At 41.0% G+C, this 20,043-nt stretch overlaps 2 protein-coding genes across 12 annotated transcripts in view; one reads left to right on the top strand and one right to left on the bottom strand.

Moving 5' to 3' along the window:
• The window catches only part of LOC310704788 (uncharacterized protein), a 138,434-nt gene extending 124,227 nt beyond the window's left edge, over positions 1 to 14,207 (bottom strand). For 3 of the 4 annotated variants that reach the window (XR_014524984.1, XR_014524985.1, XR_014524986.1), the window contains exons 1-2: positions 14,112 to 14,207; positions 13,297 to 13,441 (exon numbers count right to left, since the gene is read on the bottom strand). Coding sequence is in view for 1 of the 4 variants with exons in the window: in XM_083498780.1 (XP_083354906.1) it covers positions 13,297 to 13,441; positions 13,909 to 14,060 (297 nt within the window). In the remaining 3 variants the exon portion in view is untranslated. The other variant, XM_083498780.1, reaches the window with a different exon arrangement.
• LOC310704790 (uncharacterized protein) overlaps positions 3,812 to 20,043 on the top strand; it is a 251,058-nt gene continuing 234,826 nt past the window's right edge. For 4 of the 8 annotated variants that reach the window (XR_014524996.1, XR_014524997.1, XM_083498786.1 and 1 more), the window contains exon 1: positions 3,812 to 3,917. Coding sequence is in view for 2 of the 8 variants with exons in the window: in XM_083498786.1 (XP_083354912.1) it covers positions 3,884 to 3,917 (34 nt within the window). In the remaining 6 variants the exon portion in view is untranslated. Of the gene's footprint in view, positions 3,918 to 14,279; positions 14,371 to 20,043 lie in introns of those variants that run through there. The other 4 variants (XR_014524995.1, XR_014524998.1, XR_014524999.1 and 1 more) reach the window with 1 other exon arrangement.

The following is a 20,043-nucleotide window of genomic DNA, read 5'->3' as shown; positions in this document are numbered from 1 at the left end:
ATATTATATATATTATTTTATTTTTTTGAGACAATTTACAATTTACGGAATAATTCTATTCAGTGATGTGGACGGAAGGTACGTTTACTATAGTTTGCACTGAGCATGTTTGAAGACTGAATTCCAAGACCAGTTTTTCAGTGAATCACTTTTTACTTTTAGTTTTTATGTGATCGTGTTTTCTTGTGAAAGCAACCCCATTGAAAAGTGGCTTTCAGACAAGTTATTTATGCCATGTCATCCTTTACTTGAGATGGTGGCTTTCATTACAAACAGCTTCCCTGACTTCAGATCTTCCTTAAGCCAGAAGTATATGCTCTGAAGGTCCTGTGTATTACTGATTTTAAAGCAACAGCATTTACTGATTGCAAGAAGTGTGGTGTATGATCTCCAGGCTTTTCCTGTAAGCCTGGGGAGGGGGAGGGAGCAGCATTCCAGGACACAGGAGTCCTGGACTCATAGGCTCCAACCCTAAGGGGCCCAGAAAAAATGACTGTGCTAAGCCATTCCAGCCTCCTTCTCCGCCACTGTGTGAGAGCACAGGTAAGGCACCTGATCACTCACCTGCCTCCCTCTGTCAGGCCAGGGGGCCTCACCCTGAGCTGTGCTCCCTTTGCTCCTGCCACTGCTGGAGTTGGTGCCAATGCCTGGACTTAATCCTGCCAGGGCCAACAACACACAAACCACACACCCCAGGCAAGGACTGCAGAAGGACTAGACTTCAGGCAGTAACTGGGACATGGTCAAAACTGGTCTGTGAAGCAACAGACATGAAATAATGGCATGGTTTCAGCAGTCCAAACATAGGTCAATGCCTTCTTTGACCCCTGTTTTCGATGTACCCCTTCTCCAAGGGAAGAGAACAAAAGGCAGTCACCTCTGAAGTGAAGTTAGCCCTAAGCAGACAGACAACAGGCAGCTAGCCCATTCAAAATACTTCCTCAAAAGCTGAGCTCCACATTTGAGCCTCAGTTACGCCATATTAAATCTGTGGTTTACTCAAGCAAAACTTTTCTATCTAGGCAAGATATTTACATTCTGACTTAGCAAATTGCATATCTATCACACAGAACTGGGCATATTATCTTCATCAGCCTAGTTACATTGCTTTAGCTATCTAATTCTAATACAATTTCGGCATGGATTTCCTTCTGCGCTATTCATCTTGTTGACTTTCCTTTACCCACCCTTCAATTTCTCTGCTGTAAGCTGGGGGGTGGAAACTGCCTGGATGTCAAAATAACAAAAGTTAATACATTTCAGCTAGAACTCCCTGCCCTATTCAAATTGATGTTGCAGGTTCCTTCAATACATGAAGGAAAATAAATGAGAATTGAAGCATGTGGCCAGAAAAAGGAACAATAGATGTCTGTTCAAGACTGAAGACACAAAAATATGATCAGATGGGTTAGAAAACTATATAACTCCAAGAAAATATAGCGCTAGGTGCTCAAACAAGGTGAAGGGCAAAGTGGTTCAGCCAAGTGTTCCTATACGGCCTTGCTAAATTTCCCAAAGTTAAGCATGTTTTGTTCACCAACTTAGAATTCCACATGTTCCATAGGCCCCAAAAGATTGGGGACCCCTTTCCTAGGAGATACTTGTTTCATGTTATATTCTCCTAACAGTGTTCTTAAGTGTGTCTTATAGTTCAGTTGGCTAGAGCATGGTGCAGGTTCAATCTCAGTAAGGGACAGCTGCATATTCCTGCTTTACAAGAGGTTGGACTTCTATGATTCTGTTACTTCAGATGGCCTGCAAGAAAACCAACCAAGGTGCAATAACAAGAATCTGCATTATGCCCCAGCCACCACAGGTAGAGACAGTACTCAAAATCTCAACACAGTTTTTGCCAAATGCTGTGATACGTTAGTTGGGTTAAAAGGTACATAGGTCACAGGTGCAGCAGGCAGTTAGGTAGGTAAATGGCTAGAACTGAGAATGGAACACAGGGTGTCCAATCAGGGAGCAGGGGAAGAGCTCCATAAGTCCACTTTTTGTTTCAGTGGGCTCAGGTACTCCCAAGGGCACCAGGAAAGGCCTTAGAGGCACATGTATGCCCATAGGTACCCCAGACGAACCCTTAAAATACATTTCCATTTCTTTTTACAGTGGTACCTCAGGTTACATATGCTTCAAGTTACAGACGCTTCAGGTTACAGACTCCACTAACCCAGAAACAGTATCTCGGGTTAAGAACTTTGCTTCAGGATGAGAACAGAAATTGCGTGGCGGCAGCACAGCGGCAGCGGGAGGCCCCATTAGCTAAAGTGGTACCTCAGGTTAAGAACAGTTTCAGGTTAAGAACGGACCTCCAGAACGAATTAAGTTCTTAACCCAAGGTACCACTGTACTATAGTAAAGGATATGTGAAGATTCAACTATAAACATGCATTGCAGTGGGAGGTGTCCACCGTGGCTCAAAATGGTAGCAAAGTTCAGGTTTGACAGTAAGGGCAAAGCAATTACGAAAATAAACCCTTCAATGAATTTTAGATACAAATCAAAAATTGTTTTTCTTACCATATTCTCATGGTTCACTAGGAGATAAGTAGAATGCCTATCAGGGCCAATGTTCTAGTCTGATGTCTCCTACCACCACTTTGTGGTTTAAACAATCTTTCTGTATTGAGATTTGCTATCACTGGCTTTTGAAGCATTACATGGCTATATGCCATTCTCTCGAGGTGTCTCCAAGTCTTACCATGCAGCATATTTTACACCCAGGGTTGCTCTCTGATTGGTAGTGGAGAACATCCTTTTCCAGGATGCTACACAGAGAGAGAACGAGAACACCTCTCTTCTGAAAGGAATTGCATATGAGGAAAACTCTTATACTGTACCCAAAATAGGGGTAAATAAAAACTCCACCTGTATCCATTCAGGAGAACCTGTATCTTTCAAATTTCCCTCTCCCCCCCCCCCCCGATTATGAACCTAGATTTGTGCATTATAGTTTACATACCCTTGAAAATATAAGAGTCATTTAGGTTTGTATCTTGGCAGCTGGAACAATTTTAATGTTGAATTGCATACAGAGATATATAATGGCTATTAATTGTTGAGTTCCTTTATGGTAATGTCTCTCCCAGAAGCAATTTTTCCCCATCACAAGTAAAATATAGCTGCATAACAAAAGAAAGAAAAATAGATACTGATCTTGACACTTGCTAATGAAACCAGCTGTATTCTGTCTTATTTACCAGACTATTCACCGTCTGTTGTTGCTGAAGGGGAAAAATGCAATTGTTTAAAGTCATCATACAAAGAGCCTGCTGAAAGCATATGAAGTCAAAGTGACTGAACTCTCAATTCTAATTCAATTCAAAAAGCACATTCCATTAACTAATGGTAAACAGTTTTCATTATGATACAATAACATGGCATCAAAGGATGAGACCATATTATGATAACAGACTATTCTCTAGTGATTTCACCCAATAATAAATAATGTCCTTTGGCAACATTATGAACTCTGGTACAATGTCTAACTAACTTCTTCATTCCCCATCTCAGCATGTTAGTGAAAAGTATAATCATGTCAGCTAAAGCTGTGTAGGCAACACTGCAACTGAATCCTCAGCCAATGAAGTATTTAATTTCACCCCCACCCAGAAGCCTACAAAGCATCTATTTAGTGTGAGGATTGCTTCAGCATGTTAGCGATTACCAAACAGTTAACAGCAGTCCCTTCAGATAGCTCTCCTAACTGTGTTACAGCAGAAGACGCCATTATGATAACACGTCCAAGTCTAGCCTTGGGCTGTGTCTCCTGTTGATGCTGGGAATATTTTCAACCCATGCAGAGCCAAGTACTGCAACATGTGATAGCAATGAGCTGCAGGGTCAGTACCAATACCAGCATGAAAAACAATAGCGGTGAATGACACAGATATGTGGACAACACAAATTTTACAGTAAGAAAAACAACAATGTCATTTATATAATCTGAATAAATATGAACCCATCAGCACTACTTTCCATTTCTAGGCAATAAGGACCAATGAGATTATAGATAGACAGACAGACAGACAGACAGACAGACACACACACACACACACACACACACACAGAGTCATACCTCGGGTTGCGAACGTGATCCATGCGGGAGGCACGTTCGCAACCCACATCGTTCGCAACCCGCGCCGTGCCTGCGCACATGCGTGTCTCAATTTGGCACTTCTGCACATGAGCGAGACATCATTTGGTGTTTCTGCGCATGCGTGAGCGGCGAAACCCAGAAGTAACCCATTCCAGTAATGGGGCGGGGGGAGGCAGATACTAAGGCCAGTAAACTTTAAATGGGGTTTTAAGGTTTTCTCAGAAGTGTTAACACTAGCTTCCTGCATCACACTGTAATTCAGTAGTAAGACTAAATTCCTCAGGGGCGGGGAATCTTTCTGGAATGCATTTTCCTGTATCTTGGTCAGTATTCATTTTTGTGACCATAACTTACATGCTATCCTTCTCCTTGGTAACTTCTCAAGTTATACTATGTCCTGCCAAGAATCAAATCACACAACTCCTACAATGTCTGAATATACCTCAATTTCGAAAGTTCCCTGTGTGTAGAAAACTACCACACAACCAGGTATCTAATTTTGCCTACCCTTTCCTCCAAGGTATTAGCTTTCCATGTGCAGAATAACATGGTATGACTAGAGTTTCAAACAAGCAGCTATAATATTAGTGGTATTATAGTTCCCAGCAATGCTGAGCTATACTACCAGAAACATTTGAAACGATTTTTAGTGCTGATGGAGGAAGTTGTGCGAGTCATCTGCTCCAATCTCATTGGCACATTGAATTATTATACAGTATATATTTGACTTGCTTATGATTTTTCATTGCCAATCCTACCTAGATATACCAAGGATTTAGCCTGGGACCTTCTGCATGAAAGGCAGCTGCTATATGGTCCTTCTTGGGATAGTTATTGTAATAAGCCTTGTTATGAGAACAATTCATGTGGAGAAAATTCGCCACCCACACATTGGTTCCTGTGGGGCCAAAGGAGAGGGGGAGGAGAATCCTTTGTAAGGATCCCCCCCCCTTGAGAGTTTGGGGCCACTTTGTCCCACAAGCTTCTCACCCACCCACCCTCAGGTGAGAGCCTCCAATGAGTAACCTGGGTCACTGGCTGACAGGAACAGAGTTTCTTCTTTCAACCCAACAGGTCTTTGGTGTGTTTTTTTTTTCACCCTTCCCCCAGTGAAATTTATGGCTACCTTTTGCTGGACAGGATAACTTTGTGTTACAGTCAGAAATGGCATTGGGCAGGATCAACATAGTGAAGGAGGACCCCCATAAGAAAAGCTGACCATGGCTTGCCCCAAATTTGGGCTGGGCTCTCTGCCTGGCTGGAATCTTCACCCCAGTCACTCAGTGAGACCTTGCCAGTTTCGCTTGCTCCACTGCAGCATTCAACAATGGGCAACTCCCACGGAACGGGTTTGTTAAGGTCCAACCCCAATGGATCCCATTCTGTCAGCAGGGGATGAGTAGGATGATGAACTGACCCTGGCCCTACTGCCATGCGAACACCTACTCTGCCTGCTGCAGTCAATAAAGATTTGGCATGATTTCATCCCAACACCTGGTGTCCTGTCTGGCCACTTACTGCTTTGCTGGCTCACAGATGGGATGTGCTCCCATTGCTCTGTCCCATCTTCTGCTAACCTAGCAGTTCGAAAGCATACCTGCTGTGACAATAAGGTAAATGCCCATTCTGTGCACTCTGGCACTTGTCACAATGCCCCGATGCACCAGAAGTGGTTTAGTCATGCTTGCCACATGACCTGGAAAGCTGTCTGTGGACAAACGTCAGCTCCCTCAGCCTGAAAGTGAGCGGAGCACCACATCCATAGTTGCCTTTGACTGGACTTAATGGTCCAGGGGTCCTTTACCTTTTTACTTATTAAATTATTTATTCTGATGTATTACCATAAAAAGTAACTAGAACTCTGAAGACAGATTTCTTAATATGTGACTTGAGGGCTGTGCCTCTTATTGTTCAAACAACTGCTGATCCTTACGAAAATAACATTTATTGGTAAACAAGAGTTGTGTAACAAATTGATAGAACTCAAGGTGTACTTGAGCCAATTATTTCAGTGGTCTGGCCTAATATGTACAATTAGGCAAATTAAATCAAGGTGCCTTTGGAGAAGCTTGTAACTTACTTGTTTGGGCTGCAGATTATTCCATTGGGCTATGTTTCTGCTTTGAACAGTTTGATCTGAATTAAAGTAAAGTAAAGTAATGACTAAAGGTTTCTGGAGATAAAAACATAATCTTGTAGTTCTACAGAAGTCAATATTGGCAAATCAATGAGAAAATGCAACCATTTGTGGTGAATTCATTCTCAGTAGATTTAATGTCTGAATCTTTAAAACAGAAATTCACAACAAAGCCATGTAGAGGATTCTTTCCCTTAGATATCTCAGATTGATAGACATAGCAGATTGATCCACATATTCCATGAAGATCAGAGAAGGAAATAGTTTTGTTGTTAAGCAAAAAAATGCCTTACAAGTCTTTTCAATTCCTTCAGTGAAAACCTGTGCATTTCCTTCCAATGGTTTCCTAAAAGATATATGGTTTAAACTAGCAGTTATGGAACATAATTTCTCACTATTGTGAAGAAATTACAAGTGCAAGTGTCTGGTATCTATGTATAGGCATCTGCTACTTATCTTTGCCCTTGTATAGGAGACTGTTGTCATAGTCTGGTCCAATTTCTTCTAGCATTAAGCATTTCATCCATAACAATATCCAGGGTCAAGAAAACCTTAAGGCAAGATTGTAATGGAAGCTGCAACAGATTCTGATATTTTCCTACACTGACCTATTTCACTTTTAGAAATACCCTCTTCAGAAGCAGTATGACACATTTTCATCTTTAGCCCAAAGTCTTATATGATGTTTCAGTGTAAACAAATATGACATGTGATTGCTGGCTATGTGACTGTTAAGAGTCATATTCAGTTGTCACCACAATGTCACAATTTGTGGCAGAGGCTTGTTTTAGCTGAAGTAGTGTAAATAGCTACTTGTGTTGCTGCAATCAGAGCAGCCTGCAAGGTCTTGAAACTGAAGCAGTGTCCAAATCTTTTCTGCTTCCCAGACTAACCTGTTACTACAGCTGTAAGGAATCGGAGGGCTGCATTGATGTCATATACCAAGGTGTGCCCTAACAGGACTAGGATGCTGCGTAAGGGGCAGTTGCGAGGGCAGACTGCCTCTGTCCCTGTAATGATACACTGTCTTGCAGCTACATCACATCAGGGGTAGAAAAAATGTGTTGGTGCAACAATGCCTAGAGCTTGGTACTGTGGTTTTTATGAGTGCTCTGTCTGAGCAGCAGTTTATCAAATTAAGTAATTAATCTTTAATATCATGCAAGTGTTCTGCAGTAACTGGTCTGCATGACATCTGTTTCAGGGATCATGTTGTACACAACTCCTGAAGTCTCAGCATGCTGGGCTTCTGCCCATAGTTATTCCTGCTCCATTTATGAAACTACTGGATGTGTGCAATGAACAATCTCCACTCCTGACTTCCTGTCATTAGCATGGTGTCTGCTTTCCTAGCTAAAAGGTACCTGTCTCTTCTAAGAGTGCTTTCCTTGCTTTTGGCTATATGCTACAGCACGTCTGGGGGAAAAACTTAACTGCTGTGCTGACATGTCATTAACTAAATAAAAGTGACATGCCTGTCTTCAGTATTTGCCATTGTGTTTCTGTGCGCATAGACCCAGCATTAGACAGGATTAAAATCAGTCTCTTGAATTCTACGGAATAATCTACCCACTTAACTTTTCCATTAAAACTCCTAGGGAGAGTAGAGCATTCCATGCATAGATTAGGACTTGGGAGGAGGGCTTATATACAGGGTACATAGAAGGAAGCCAGCTTCGCTCTTGTTCACTCAAGCAATTGCTTCACTTTTTGTGTAGCCCAGTGATATAGCTCCACTGCTTGAGGAGCTTCTCTAAATGTTGGCCTACTGGATTAGGCTTAAGGAATTCACAGTTTCATCATCGTGACTTGGGGGACGGAGACCTCTTTTCATCAGAAATGTGTGTGACAGACAGGCCATGGGTCTTCCTCCTTGTGACCCGGCAAACCAGTTAGAGCTGCTGAGACCATCCGCTAATTAGGAGAGAGAGGGGCAATTTAAGTTAGATGCTGGCAGTTTAACGATCAGACAGGGTTGAACTATCTGTGTGGTGAAAACCATTTTGATTCCCTGAGGGGAAGTTAAATTCTTGAAGGCAAAGACTTGGCATGATAAAGAATGCTGCTTAAAAGTTTCTCTGCAAATTGATTGTGTTAATTAACTTTTGTGCCTCACTTGTGATACCACCATGTGTTGAAACCCTCACAGTGTGTAATTATATATACATACAGATTGTTCCAGAGTGCCTCCTTAAACTTCTAGGTGGAGAGTGAGTAGACACCAAGGAGACTTCACATAAGTACAACACCTTGCTGCTGTGAAATCTTAAATGCTACCACAAACAGTTAATTATAGGTCGCTACTGTGTAATGCAGGAGAAGTTTCACTGGCAAAACACCCAAACTATGGATCACGTTACTCACCACCCATCTTCAGTGAGGGTGTCTGTCACAGGTGGCTTACTTCCATGTCTGGGGACACTGGTCTCAACAATTCAATACCCAGGTTTTGAGTGCAATTCTACACTGTGTTGGCAATTACGGCCAGCAAAGTAGCAAGATTTACCTACTTATTGAGGAAATACTGCCAATGTTTAAAAAGCAAAGGTGAAAAGCCAACTACAATGCAAAGCACGAGTCTTACCTAAAATATAATTTTTCTGAATAGTCTCTAATAAAATTATTCACACAAAGCCTTATTCTCGAGCTTATGTTTAAAGTTAAACCTTTAATCCTTTCTCTGCTGAGCTCTCAAATGTTGCTGCCCAAATCTCTGAATCTTCTTATCTCCAAAACTGTGTCACTGCCTATAAAAACATATCAGCTTGTCAATCATTATCAGCATATGCAATATTTATAGCTGCTGCTTCTATTCCAGTTAGAAGAACCAAGACAAGCACAGCAGAAGGCAGCATTTATATTGGCATGGCCAAAAATCTTTAAACAGGTTGACACACAAGTGTATAGCTCGAGATGTCTCCTCTAGATGTGACTAACTTAAGTAGTTTATTTGGTACTAGTGCTGTCATGAGCACTATCCTAGAAGTACCCAAAATAGCCACACACATTATGGGAATGAGTATTAGTGCTCTGTTAACGAATGAATTCATTTATTCTGGGTTATATTCAACTAAGTCATAATTGGAGTATTATTATATTACTTATTAAATCCATATGCTGTCCTATAACTGCAGGTCACAGACATATTGATTTCAATATGTTTACTCAGAAAGAGTATGACTAATGCCAGTTATTATCCTTTATAACGAGCTAAATTTATATAACACCTTTCTGCCAATGCATTCAAGGTGCTTTACAATTAAAAATAATAACACAAAATAAGAAGCATTTGTCAGGCCAATGGTGATGTCTACGGAACATGAGCCTATTGGCTTCTCTTTCTTTCTCTGTGTGTCTTTTGCACCAGATAGAGTTTTCTGTTAAGAGTACAGCAATGTTTTATATGCCTACCACACAGATAGCTTTCATTGGATGAGGGATTTTTTTTTAATTCTCGCGGGGGGGGGGGGGGAGCTTGGAAGAGCTTGGGAATGGGCCAGAGTTCAGCAGTAGAGTTTTACATGCAGAATGTACCAGGTTCAATCTGCAGCATGTCAGGAAGGGCCGGGAAAGCTTACTGTTTGGGTGCAGCACTCCATACTTTCAATCAGTGAAGACCAAGGATGGGGAACCTGTTGTTCAACAACAATTCCCATTTCTCTAACCACTGACCCTGCTGGCTGGGGCAAATGGGTTGCAGTCCAAAACATCTAGTGTCCCACAAGTTCCCCACTTCTGGTGTGCACCAAACTGAACTGATCTGACTCAGTAGAAGACAGCTTCCTGTGTTCCAAAGCTCCTAAACTTGCAAAACTGGTCAGACCGGAGACATAAAAATGTAAATTGTTATATTAAGAATCCTAACAAAACTGCTTCTTTATTATTATATCTTAGAGGCAAACACTGGAATGCTTAATAAATGTAACTTTCCTTTTATTTCTTGTGTTTCCATAATCACTTTATCAGTGTCATAAAACTCTACCAGACCGCACCATTAGCTAATCCATTGCAATTATCCATTTTTATTTTTAACTTTTTACAGCTTCTTTTGTACATTACTATGCATGCAAACTACCTAATGTAAGTAGTAATAAAGCTGCTAATCGTAATGGAAAGGTTAAACTTAATATAATTAAGCCTGATGTTCAATTAAAACTGCCCACTATGCTAAGCACAATTCCAGAAAAGGCGATAGTAGATTATCTATCTTGCCATCTAAACAGCAAACATACCTATTGTACCACCTTCCTATCACTGCTGGACAATAGTATTTCAGTGGTTTGCAACCATTTTTCAGTGGTTTGGAAAGCCTTGACCAGCAATGATATTCCATGGATATTTTTTAACCTGATGGTTGCCGAATTACAATCTTTGTAAAATAAATACAATATGGATGGAATGACTGGCCTCTTTTATGTATGTTACTGAAAATAAATTCATGTATAGTACAGTGCAGGAGGCATGATCACAACCACAGTTTGATACAAGCAGTACTATATACTTGCTGCTCATTAAGCAGTGCTTAGAATTTGTTCTGATATTTCATGTGTCTGAAATCTATTGTCTATGTCTGACTGAAAGAATAAGGATCCTTTAGTCAAAGGCTGTGCCCTCCTTCGTTAGTACAATGTCATGTACAATGATTGCATATACTATGTCATTTTAAGAGATTATGATACAAACAAGGATGTTCCCTATCTCGGCTGAAATCCAGTGAACATTTAAACATTATTATGAAAATGGCCTTATCCCACTGATTTCTGTCTGGGGTGGGAACCTCCAGCCCATAGGCCAAATACAACACCTTTTATCCAGCCTTGGAGACTCATCACATCCATTCCAGTCTTGCCTCTGCATACTCCTCAAGTGCTTCGGCCTACCTAGAATGTGTCTTTGAAATGTAATGATGCATTTTGCTTGCCTGGGAAAATGCATAAGATAGTGTGTAGAAACCTCTGTCTTCTCCATGATTAGTCAAATCCAGTCCTCAACCCACCTTTGGTTCTGGCCCTACTGCCCGCCACTGACATGCAATTACTGGAAGCTTGACCATCAGGGAATGCAGCTGAAAAGGTACCCCGACCTTGTGTCAGATTTAACCTTAGTGTTTTAATACTAGCATGTCATTTAAAGGGATCAATACATGTTAACTTTTTGTCAGAATGCATTCATATCAGTGTAAATAATTTCATCTGATTTTTATCCTCTTATAAGTTAACTCTCCTCACTTGGATTGGGTTATATAGAGAGAGAGAGTTAGTTAGTTAGTTAGTTAGTTAGTTAGTTAGTTAGTTATCAGGCATGAAAAACCTTTCAAAAAATCAAGCAAATGCATATGGAAGTTGCCTCTACCTGATTTTCAGTGATTCCTCCTTACCCCCTGCATTCCACCTCAGCCCACCCAATTCAGGAGGTTCCCAGGGGCTTTTCAGGGAACTGCTAGGGGGTGGACCAGAAGCATCATCAATACACCAGCACATCTCTGGATGCAAGTCACAGGCGTTTTATCTTAGGAAATTATGATGAAGATGTAACCATATTTATTTTAATAAATATGGAAATGCTTGTGTTATTCAGAAGACATTTGAAACCTCTGGAAATCTCCTACATTAATTAGTGTCTCCAACTATGATATTTCTTAATAAATTAGAGCAATATGGTAAATGGTATCTCATAAGGAGATACAATGCTGCAATTAAAAAACAATCTAGCAGCCCCTGAAGATAGAACAGTGGGACTGTGACAAGACATTGGCAGTTACTTTAGATCAGAATCCTGTTTGCTGGTCCTCTTTCAGCCTACATGCATTCAAGAAGTCTTACAGAAAGGCTCTCTGCTCACATAGGTAAGCCTATACGCAAACTTTTTGTGCATACATTAGATTGTGCATAAAGTCTATTACATCTCCTTCTACATTTCACCAATTAAAATACAGTTTTGCTATAGATCCTTAATAGTTGCAACTCAAAATTCTACATACAAGAAGCAGAAAGCAAAAGACCTGACAACAAGGCTATTCCTGACTAAACCAAACCAATCACTAAGTACTCTAGGGCTTAGCAATCTAGTAAGTCAAGTTACATACCTAAAGTGAAAGACAAAAAATTCCCATACCAATTTAACCCAGGTGAATATGGCTTTCTTAGCTCAACATGGGGTACAAGCTATGCCCCAATTTCAAAGCAAAATTTGAACACCAAGTTCTGTCTGAAATCAATTTCCAGCCTTCTATTGCATTTCCACAAGCAGTTACTAAATTGTATTTAATCTTTGAAAGAAAGGCACACTGCATATTAATCACCTCTGATTCTTATTACTTACACACTACTACTAAAAGTGGAATTTCTCCTTGCCCTGTTCCCATTCCTGCCCCTCATCCATCTCTTTTTTCCTCCTCCCCTGCTCAGCACTAGAATAGCATAATCTAGCACAGGTATGGCTAAATGGTGAAGCACTATCTTGTAAGCCTACAAATTGGGCCATCCCTCTCATAATTTTATTGTGAGGCCTAATATAGTGATAGGCACCATGTATGTACAGTAATAAATTAATACATTATTATTAAATAAATAAATGACATTATTAAAGATAACTGCACCCAAAGACAAAGGCAAGTAGTTGACTCTTGACCTTACAGAAACTAGGGCCTCTTAGAAGTTCCCAAAATGGAATGCTTTAAAGTAATTTGGAGCATTTACTGAGTTCCTGTATTTTGCAGCTACAAAGCAACAATCAGTAAACCACAAGGATTAGGATTGGAGATAAAGGCTTAAGCAGTAGGTAACAGAAGCAGAGCAAATATGCACCAGACTCATTTAAGAAACTCTCTCTACTATCACACCTTCTACTGTGTGAAATAATGGTGGAATACTATGTGAAAGAGGCCTTTAATGCACCAGATATCACATAACAAATTAGTGAGGTGAAAATACAGAAGTGTGTTGCAGACGATGGAACTAGTGCATTTTAAAGATTAGGTGCTAAATTTTAAAGGTCTAAAACAACTATGGCAGTACTAGGCAGGGCAACTAATATGTGCACTACCACCTTACCTTACCTTAGTTATCTTCTGTCTCCCACGAAGACCACTGCTCCTGGTGTCTCCCAGAAAGAATAAAGCCTCAGACTGCTTTCCCCTCAAACCAAGAACTTGGCACAGGAGCAGAAAAGGAAGATTTGTTAGCCACGTCCACGGGAGAGACCTACAACAAGGGGGGGGAGAGAGAGATGTTACGAAATAACAAAAAATAAGCTACTCCCGCTTATTGTTAAGCAAATAAGCTTTCAAATAAGTCCCCAAAGAGCAAAAGGGTTGTTTGCACATGGAATGGGTTGCTCCACTCCTATGACCGGGGGGGGGGGGGGGCTGAGTTTTCATTCACTAGTGTATGAAAAAACATGCTAAAATGCTGCCAAGCAGATACTAGCCCAGGCAACTGACGAAGAATTTTGGAGTTGAGGAGAGACCTGCTAGTAACTTAAAAGAATATATACATGCAAAGCTTTTCCAAGGAAACAGGCTGACTGAGGCTGTATTCCAATTGCTAATTTACTTGGGAGTAGCTCCCATTTTACAGAGTGGGCCTTTCTTCTCAGTAAGCAGGCACAGGGTAAATTTGGGGTGCAGCAGTTTGTTTTTAACAAAAAGACAGAAGAAAATGTTACTAACTTCACCCTTTTCACGGAAGAAACCCAAAGGTTTGCTTTTATTTCGTCTGGAGATGGAACAGCTGCACAATTAATGGCAAATTTGCATACCAGCCAGATAAGACTGTAAGGTTTTAGTGTGGTCAGCATTTGTTGGATACAAAACCCCTTCATTCCCTCAGAACAGACAACCCACGACACCCGTCCTCCACAAGGAACACCTACCCTGAAACAGGTAAGACTGCTACTTCTAGCCTACAAATGCAACCGACTCTCTTTCTGCAGTAGGGAAGAGTGGAGCAGCCTGGGAAGAAGGGGCGGAGCTGGGGCTGCTGACTTCACTGAGCATGTGCAGCATTCCAAACTAGCTGAGTTCTGATTTAAATGCGGCCAGCAGGTGGGCTGCATCTGCTTGTGATGTTCCTAGTACAGCAACGCATCTCTGATCATCATCAAACCAACGTGGTAGAGCTGGGTGGTTCAGGTATGTGGAGAGTAAGCTGTTGGATTCATCCTTGCGGGATTGAGCTAGGAAAGGCATGCCTGGCTCATGTGTCCATTCTGCTTGTCATATCTTAAGAGACGGGCTATTGTTATTTTACTAATGAGTTCAGTAATAGGATGGCACAGAAATATTGCTTATAATTAAACAATAAATAAACAATAAATAAACAATAAATAATTATGGTACAGTAACCCTCCCTATTTCCAAAAAATAGCAAAGAGAGACAAGAAGGCCTTCTTAAACGAGCAATGCAAAGAAATAGAGGAAAACAATAGAATGGGAAAAACCAGAGATCTGTTCAAGAAAATTGGAGATATGAAAGGAACATTTCGTACAAAGATTTCCATATTAAAAGACAAAAGTGGAAAGGACCTAACAGAAGCAGAAGACATGAAGAAGAGGTGGCAAGAAAACACAGAAGAACTATACCAGAAAGAAATGGATGTCTTGTATACCCCAGGTAGTGTGGTTGCTGACCTTGAGCCAGACATCCTGGAGAGTGAAGTCAAATGGGCCTTAGAAAGCACTGCTAATAACAAGGCCAGTGGAAGTGATGATATTCCAGCTGAACTTTTTAAAATTTTAAACGATGATGCTGTTAAGGTGCTACACTCAATATGCCAGCAAATTTGGAAAACTCAGCAGTGGCCAGAGGATTGGAGAAGATCAGTCTACATCCCAATCCCAAAGAAGGGCAGTGCCAAAGAATGCTCCAACTACCGCACAATCGCACTCATTTCACATGCTAGCAAGGTTATACTTAAAATTCTACAAGGCAGGCTTAAGCAGTATGTGGACCGAGAACTCCCAGAAGTGCAAGCTGGATTTCGAAGGGGCAGAGGAACCAGAGACCAAATTGCAAACATGCGCTGGATTATGGAGAAAGCTAGAGAGTTCCAGAAAGACATCTACTTCTGCTTCATTGACTATGCAAAAGCCTTTGACTGTGTTGACCACAGCAAACTATGGCAAGTTCTTAAAGAAATGGGAGTGCCTGATCACCTCATCTGTCTCCTGAGAAATCTCTATGTAGGACAAGAAGCTACAGTTAGAACTGGATATGGAACAACTGATTGGTTCAAAATTGGGAAAGGAGTACGGCAAGGCTGTATATTGTCTCCCTGCTTATTTAACTTATATGCAGAATTCATCATGCGAAAGGCTGGGCTGGATGAATCCCAAGCCGGAATTAAGATCGCCGGAAGAAATATCAACAACCTCAGATATGCAGATGACACAACTTTGATGGCAGAAAGTGAGGAGGAATTAAAGAACCTTTTATTGAGGGTGAAAGAAAAGAGCGCAAAATATGGTCTGAAGCTCAACATCAAAAAAAAGAAGATCATGGCCACTGGGCCCATCACCTCCTGGCAAATAGAAGGGGAAGAAATGGAGGCAGTGAGAGATTTTACTTTCTTGGGCTCCATGATCACTGCAGATGGTGACAGCAGCCACGAAATTAAAAGACGCCTGCTCCTTGGGAGAAAGGCGATGGCAAGCCTAGACAGCATCTTAAAAAGCAGAGACATCACCTTGAACAAAGGTCTGTATAGTTAAAGCCATGGTTTTCCCGGTAGTGATGTATGGAAGTTAGAGCTGGACCATAAAGAAAGCTGGTCGCCGAAGAAGTGATGCTTTTGAATTATGGTGCTGGAGGAGACTCTTGAGAGTCCCATGGACTGCAAGAAGATCAAACGCATCCATTCTTAAGGAAATTAGCCCTGAGTGCTCACTGGAAGGAAAGATTGTGAAGCTGAGGCTCCAATACTTTGGCCACCTCATGAGAAGAGAAGACTCCCTGGAAAAGACCCTGATGTTGGGAAAGATGAAGGGCACAAGGAGAAGGGGACGACAGAGGACAAGATGGTTGGACAGTGTTCTCGAAGCTACAAACATGAGTCTGACCAAACTGCGGGAGGCAGTGGAAGACAGGAGTGCCCGGCATGCTCTGGTCCATGGGGTCACGAAGAGTCGGACACGACTAAACGACTAAACAACAACAACCCTCCCTAGCACCAGCCAGTGTTGTATCTTTTCCTAGCCACCTCTGCATATAAATGAACTGTAAAAGTAGACAGTGATCCCTCATAAATCCTTTCCTTCCACAACCAGTCAAATTATAATCACTAGTACAGGTATGAGAAACCAGTGGCCAGCAGGGGTGGGGAGGGAGTTGACACTGGAGAGCCCTAGGGTTTTGACAAGCCCTGGCAGTTTGGCCGGCCGATTGGATGCGGCATAAGATTTTCTGAGAAAGGTTTCCAATCTAGGCTCTCCAAACAAGAACTGAAGGCTGCAAAATCCTGCCATACATTCTCACAGCCAAAGGGGAATAGTTAAGGCCTGCCACTGCCAAGTTGGAACGGAATAGGGAGCATGTGTAACTGACCCTTTCTAATTAGGATGAGACTATGGCTCTAGTCAGGCATTTTCTCCATTTTGCTTGTTGTGGGCATTGTGGAAAAATTAAATTGTGATTCCCCCACCCACCCCTTTTTTCTGGTGATCACCCTTTTTTCTGGTGATCAAACTGCTGATCCTTCTAGGATTTAGCCATCTAGGAATAGGATTCATCTGAGGACATTTTGCTGAGGGGCACTGTAAACCACCCTGAAGGAGGAGTCATTCTGTTTCAGCCACAGGATAGGTTGATTTCTTATCTCAAAGGAAGAGAGAATCCTCTGTATTTTTTCAGCACACATCCTAGAATCTTGGTACGTAGTGTGCTTTTGTTGAACTAGAAGTGCCGTCCTCTTTTGTCTGGGAATGCCTGCTTACCCTCAAGAGAAGAGCACAAAATAAGTAACAGGATGGAACAAACATTTCATGCAGGCTGTTGGAACGTGCTTCTGAGTGGCAGGTGTAACACCTTTATGCAATTATGAAGTATCCTCACATCTGTGCATTACATTCCTAGCAACCGCTATCAGTGATGTGGAGACAATGCATGCACATGCAGTTACAGTGACCCTCCGGATATGAACTTAATTCGTTCCGGGGGTCCTTACATACCCTGAAAAGTCTGTAACATGAGGTGCCGCTTCAGCGCACACACTGGCACAATAGAGCGCTTCTGCGTATACACTTCCAGGTTTGCCGTGTTTGCAACCCAAAAGTTACATTACCCGAAGGTATCGTAACCCCAGGGTCCACTGTAGTGATGTGGCAATGTGCTGTTTGGATACTGTTGGGTGTGCCTCTAGTCAGTAGAAGGTAGGGTTGAAACAAACAAGAGAAATATACATTGTGATTTCCCACTAAGCGCCGCCCCTTTCTCCTGGCCTCTCTTATGCAAGAGTATGCCATGAAAGTAGCTCTAGCCATGTACCGTGGTTTTAGATTCAGAACCCATCCTTGTGAATATCAAGTAAGTGTAAATAAGGAACTTTTTTTTCTTTACTAATGGAGCTTCTGTATGTTTTATTTTGCCTTTTAAGCAATGCCAGTGACATGTGAAAATGAGACAGGGGGGGGGGTGAGAGTAATTCCAGGCAGCTCCAGTTTCTAAGCTTTTAACTCTCCTGCATATGTGTGTGTGCATAAAATAAGCCAACCAATTTAATTTTTTTTAACCTATCAAGAACTAATGTGATGATGTGATTTTCAGCACTAGTCAAGAGGAGCTAAAGTATTTAAATTGGCCTGAGAATCAAGCTGTTAGTTACACATCTACAACTTGTATACTTGTGTGACAAGCATAATGCTATTGGGAAAGTGAATAACTTCTAAAAATGGAAGTTAGTCTGAAGTGTTCATTTACTCAGATTCTCCTCAGCAGTAAGGGATGGTAAATGTTTGCTTTACTCTGTGTAGGTCCCACATTATAAGAAATTGCAATGAATATTCATTTTGTTGCCTTACCACTTTACCATCAATGAAAATGAGGGATTAACTAAGGCAATACTTTATTTCCTTCTGTAATTGTGAATGCATAACATTCATTATATTATTAATCCATCTTGAAATGTTCATACAAAGCTATTTTGAGCCATTAGTTGCGTCACTGTAATTGATGGATTACTACATTAACGTTTAATTTAGTTTTGTTTTCAAGGCATAACACTCAGTTTCATTCAAGTTAATTGTATAACCAAATAAGGAAATAAATTGTTCCAGGAGAAAGCATAATGCGATTTAAGGATTCTTCCCAATTCAAGCGATTTGTTTTTGGCCTCAGAAGAAGTTGCAGTTTAAGTTTTAGATTTGAAATCTAAAAATGCCACACACACACACACACACACACACACACACACCCCAGGCTGAAAGGGGGGGGGGGTTCAGTTGAAAATTGTGCTTGAAAGAAATTTGAACAATTTTTTATTCATAAAGTCTTGATAAATAAATTCTTAAGTTTCTCTTCCTCTACCAGAGTTTAATTCCCTCTCCAAAATCAAGATTAGGTAAGGTATTATTTTGACAACACATAAAACAACAAATAAAAACTAGACTCTATTAAATTATAAAATACTAGTATAAATTAAAATTATTCAGTATGGCACACCAGATTCCCCATCCAATTGTGTATTTAAATGTTAAGTCACCAACATTATGTTGTTATTGTTCGTTCTTTCTCAAATTATGCTTATATTTAAAATGTATTATATGAGCCATATTTGTATTCACTTGTCTGTGCTAGTAAGAACATTTATCTAATACAAAAAATATGCATATGCCCATTTGGCTTCTGTATGTTTTTGAAAACTGTGTCTCAAGTCTGTGAAATGTTACAGTTTACAGTTTCATTGGTGCAGTAATTTGCTTTTTTCCTCCTAAGCTCTTATAAGAAGCTGTTTATACTTAGGCCACGGATCCATCTAACCCCGCACCTCTACTTTGACTGGTACTTCTCTCTGCGAGAATACTTCCCTATACGAGAAGACCGGTACTTCTCTCTTCCAGCTTACAACCTGATCTTAAAGCAAAGAGGCAAAGAATGAAACTTGGCTGCGCAAAACATGAGGTTTATCATTCAGAAGTCTCTCCCTTTCCCCAAAGGTCCAGTCTTTTTCACCTTTTGGGCAGAGGTTCCAACTTGAGCTGACCACCACGGCACTGCAAACAAGTAGGTTACTAGCTGTGAACTGCTCTTTATCTGCCGATACAGCAAGTCTTAGGATCAGGCTGCAAGGGGTACATTTTATTATATATTGTTTCAGAAAGAAAAATGAAGAGAGAAACCGCAAGCGTGAGAAATTACTCTGGTAGATGCAGCATAGCTCATTTGCCTCCAGCATCAGCTGGGGGTAGATGTCATATATTCATGTCATGGCATAATGGCACACTCTAGGCTATTCTCATATACATTCTCATTCCAAGCTCATTTGTCAGTTGTCTGTAAATCCAACATCTTCCTCATGCGGGCTAGTTTATATATCTTTTTCTCAGCTGGTTGTAAACAAATTCCATGTACTGTATGGCAGGTGACAAATAGATGGAATTGACCAGGTGAGGTTTTGGTGCAATCTACACATTGCAGATAGGCCAGGCTGCAGCTTATTTACTGGAATTATTTGGAAATGAAGGTAGCTGTCATATCACAAGAATTTATATATATATAAATAGTTGCTTTGCAGGACTGAACCCATTGTTGTTGCTTAGAAGGATTTGCTTTGTACTTGTAATTGATCGCTTTGTAATGGTTCAGCTTAAATT

The sequence above is a fragment of the Podarcis liolepis genome, assembly GCF_965112155.1.
Source record: "Podarcis liolepis genome assembly, chromosome: 4".
Classification (NCBI taxonomy): domain Eukaryota; kingdom Metazoa; phylum Chordata; class Lepidosauria; order Squamata; family Lacertidae; genus Podarcis; species Podarcis liolepis.
Note: the sequence above shows the minus strand (reverse complement) of the source record. Positions and strands in the feature narration are given on the sequence as shown.